This window comes from Physeter macrocephalus, chromosome 21 (assembly GCF_002837175.3).
Source record: "Physeter macrocephalus isolate SW-GA chromosome 21, ASM283717v5, whole genome shotgun sequence".
NCBI classification, from domain to species: domain Eukaryota; kingdom Metazoa; phylum Chordata; class Mammalia; order Artiodactyla; family Physeteridae; genus Physeter; species Physeter macrocephalus.
In genome coordinates, this window is record NC_041234.1 from 92,553,653 (window position 1) to 92,557,518 (window position 3,866).

Here is a 3,866-nt window from a genome sequence, read left to right on the forward strand (position 1 = left end):
CCAGCCTAGTGACTGTTGAGGTGTGTGTGCCTCTAGGAATGAGGGCAGGGAAAGGCTGCTTCGATCACTTCAGGCTTCCCGTTAGCAGAAAGTTAGTTGTTCTGTGGCTTTGAGGGTGCAGTCTTGTCTTAGGTTAAAATCTTCTGAAACAGAGACTGCTGAGGGAAACGGACAAGAAACTGGGCTACTCGGAGGTTTCCACCTTAAGGCTGGAGCCAGGGCATAAGACAGCTCTCTAGTGGCCCCAGACTTCCTTGTGGAAGGCTTCCCATCTGCCCCATTGAAAGCACAGCTTTTGGAATCTGCAGAATTTTGAATTTCAACAGGGTCTTAAGTGCTTTAAAAATAGGATAAGTATGAAGTGCAGTACACTTCCGAGCAACTAGAGAGGGTCACAGTGGCACTGGGGCAAAAGGTCAAACACTGATGGGCTAACCATCCAGAGGAGTATGATAATCCCCAAGGAATGTTATGCCCCATAGGAAGGTGCTCACTGCTGCCAGACTTGTGACAGGTTGACATGGGGCACGTGCAAAGAGAGCTCTGTAAAAGTTGCAGGTGTCGGGAGCCCTCAGGGATACAAAGAAGGTGTTTCAAAGGGCAGTGGGCTGATTGGGGGACTGGCTGTGCAAAATTTTTCTTGGAGACCCAGAATTTTCACTTCTGCCACCTCTTCTTAGGGGGCTTTGCAAAGTTTGGAGCAGCAACCAAAGAACTGAAGCATTTAACTAGGCTCATAAAGCCTAAAAGCCAATCCTTGGACCAAATCATCTGGACATTTCCATTAGAATGAATTTATTTGATCAAGGGAAATGACCACCTCATAGTTGCTCCAACAAAATGTTGTCGCTTTCTCCCTTCTAAAGCACATTGTTCAAAGTTAAAGTTTTCTCAGTTCGACAGCAGTGCGAACATTTTACATAGTTTTTATAGAGGAAATGCTGGGTTTTCAGATGCTGGCAGTGACCGTACTGAAGGTTAGGCATTCATGGCATCTGTTTCATTCAAATAATTATTAGCTTTAATTCCCCTTTTAAGGCTCTTATGCTTAATAAAAATGGTTACAGTAAATAATTCACTACGTGGCATTAATACAGCTATTGGCAATTATCATTTAAAATGCTGATACTCCACCCAGGAGCTATTTATTGCTTGGTTTTTGCTACATGGCTCCATGCTTTGGCTTTCTTCTTGGCCAGGGAGAACCAGACTGGCTCAGCCGGCTCAGCCGGCTCAGCCGGCTGTTGTAGCATGGCTGGGAGAGTTGAAGACCTTCTGGTTTCTTTTTCCATAGAAGGTACTTGAAATATCTTCGCATCTTCGAATCCTACTGGAACCATAGCAAATAACACACAAGCAGTAAGAAGCCCCAGAGACACTGAGGTATGTTTATGGGATGCAGTAAAAATTTTCCTCCTTTCAGGTTTCCTCTGGTTTCTAAAAGTCAGTGCATGGGCAATGCCATAGGGTGGTATGTGAAGAGGGTAACATCAATATGGCTAGAGCCACAGGGGCCTGACATGGGAAGGCCTGAGAGAAAATACCTACAGCTATAACTGCCAATCTTTGGGTGGTTATTATTGGATTGTCTTACACTTTTGAATTGAGACCAGAGAGGAAACATGTTGTATGGTATCTGTTCAGTTTTCAAAATTTCATATTAGGTAATATTGGTTTTGTTTTGCCAATCCATTATGTTGTATGAAATGATTGTTGATGGCTCAATAGATACACCCAGTAAAAGTCTATGCTAAATAACATTATATCAACTACTCCTACCTAGCAGCCTACTTCACTATTCCCCAATTCTACTCCTTCCCTCATCCTGCGTTACGGTTGATTGACTTAGTGGCTTAGACTCAACCAGTGGTTCTCAACCCTGGCCACACATTAGAACCACCTAGGGCTCTTTTTAAAAATGCAAATGCACATGCTATTTCCTGGACTCATTGAATTAGAATCTCTAGCAATGGATCCAGGGCCATCTATAATGTTTTAAAAGCACATCAGGTGATCCTAATGCACAGTGAGAGTTGAGAACCACTTGATAGGATTACTGTGCCCATGAGACTATTCACAGCTATAAGCAGGTCAAGTGCTGCTATATCATGGCCAGATGGTGGGCTCCTAAATTCCCAGTTTAATTTCTTCATGAGGTGGACTAAGGCAGAGAACAAAGATGACTCAATATAAATCTATCCTCCCCTCCCCCTGCTCCCTCTTAAAAAAAAAAATCCCGGGCTTCCCTGGTGGCGCAGTGGTTGAGAGTCCGCCTGCCGATGCAGGAGACACGGGTTCGTGCCCCGGTTCGGGAAGATCCCACATGCCGCGGAGCGGCTGGGCCCGTGAGCCACGGCCGCTGAGCCTGCGCGTCCGGAGCCTGTGCTCCGCAACGGGAGAGGCCACCGCAGTGAGAGGCCCGCGTACCACAAAAAAAAAAAAAAACCCAAAAAACAAAAAACAAAAAAACAAAAAAAAAATCCCTCTGGCACATGACTCTACTGATGAGACCCCATTCTAGTCTATCACAGCACAGTGTTTTTTTTCCGCTTTCAACATTTCCCCACCTCTCATACCGCTGCTCAGAATACAGAGGTGCTGAAACAAGCCTTTTAAATAGTTAAAAAAACAATTCAATACCATTGGGCATTTATAGTGGATTATTTTCCACAGTTTCACTGGGAATGTAGAAGGTGAGAAAATACCGTTTTGCTATGGACTAGAAAGTGGCTTGGTTCTTTCCTCTTGAATACCAGCCACAGGAAAGTTCTAGTGAGTGATCACAATTTTGTTCCGATACAGCTTCCTCGATGGGGTAAAAGACTGGAAGACCCTCTGAAAATTATACATTGGACTGACTTATAGTAGTCATAATGATTGGATTTTCCTAAAACAAGCTAATATCTGTATCTAATGGAAGAACCATGAGAGAATCATAAGCTGATTTGGGGGAAGAGACATGTATTGTCTGAAATTGCAAAAGTTTCACAACTTATGCCAGGGCTATTTTGGGAGTGGGGGGTGGGGGGTGTTTCTTACCTGCTTTGGTAGACCTCGGTGGCTTCGGTGCCATCTTCTCCTGTCTGTTGACATCAGAAGTGAAAACCCTCCTTGGTTGGTCTTCATTTGCAAGGCCAGTTCTCTTTAATACAAAAATGAAAAACAGAAAGCTTGTAAGTCCTGACATGAAAACAGCAAATTACTTATTCAGATCACAAGGTGCAAGTCCTGTCCTGGGTATTATAAGTTCAACATTAATCAAAAGGAAAGAGAGAGATAAGGAAAGAAATAGCACAGAAAGCACCTTGGTTCAGAATTTAGGTTCACAAAATCTAAGCTGGTTCAACTTTATCACCTTTCTGAGTGATCCCGTTTACGCTGTTTACAAACAGCGTAAACAGGTTAACATGAGAATTATGTAACTTGACAACAACCTTTTCTCTAGGACTTTACCAGCACTTAACAGAAAGCTAACAGAAATGCGGTGGTCATAAACAAATCTTATCAGTTAACTGACGTGAGTTCCATAGATTTCTACATGGAAGCAACCTAAGTGTCCATCAACAGATGAATGGATAAAGAAGATGTGGCACATATATACAATGGAATATTTCTCAGCCATAAAAAGAAATGAAACTGAGTCATTTGTAGTGAGGTGGATAGACCTGGAGTCTGTCATACAGAGTGAAGTAAGTCAGAAGGAGAAAAACAAATACCGTATGCTAACACATATATGTGGAATCTAAGAAAAAAAATGTCATGAAGAGATTAGGGGTAGGACGGGAATAAAACACAGACCTACTAGAGCATGGACTTGAGGATATGGGGAGGGGCAAGGGTAAGCTGTGACGAAGTGAGAGAGTGGC

At 43.2% G+C, this 3,866-nt stretch overlaps 1 protein-coding gene across 1 annotated transcript in view; it reads right to left on the reverse strand.

Annotated features, from left to right (window-relative positions):
- Window positions 1-1,145: 1,145 nt before the first annotated feature.
- KIAA1210 (KIAA1210 ortholog) overlaps window positions 1,146-3,866 on the reverse strand; it is a 34,195-nt gene continuing 31,474 nt past the window's right edge. The window contains exons 12-13 of the mRNA XM_024128067.1: window positions 3,040-3,142; window positions 1,146-1,330 (exon numbers count right to left, since the gene is read on the reverse strand). Coding sequence (XP_023983835.1) covers window positions 1,146-1,330; window positions 3,040-3,142 — 288 coding nt within the window. The remainder of the gene's footprint in view (window positions 1,331-3,039; window positions 3,143-3,866) is intronic.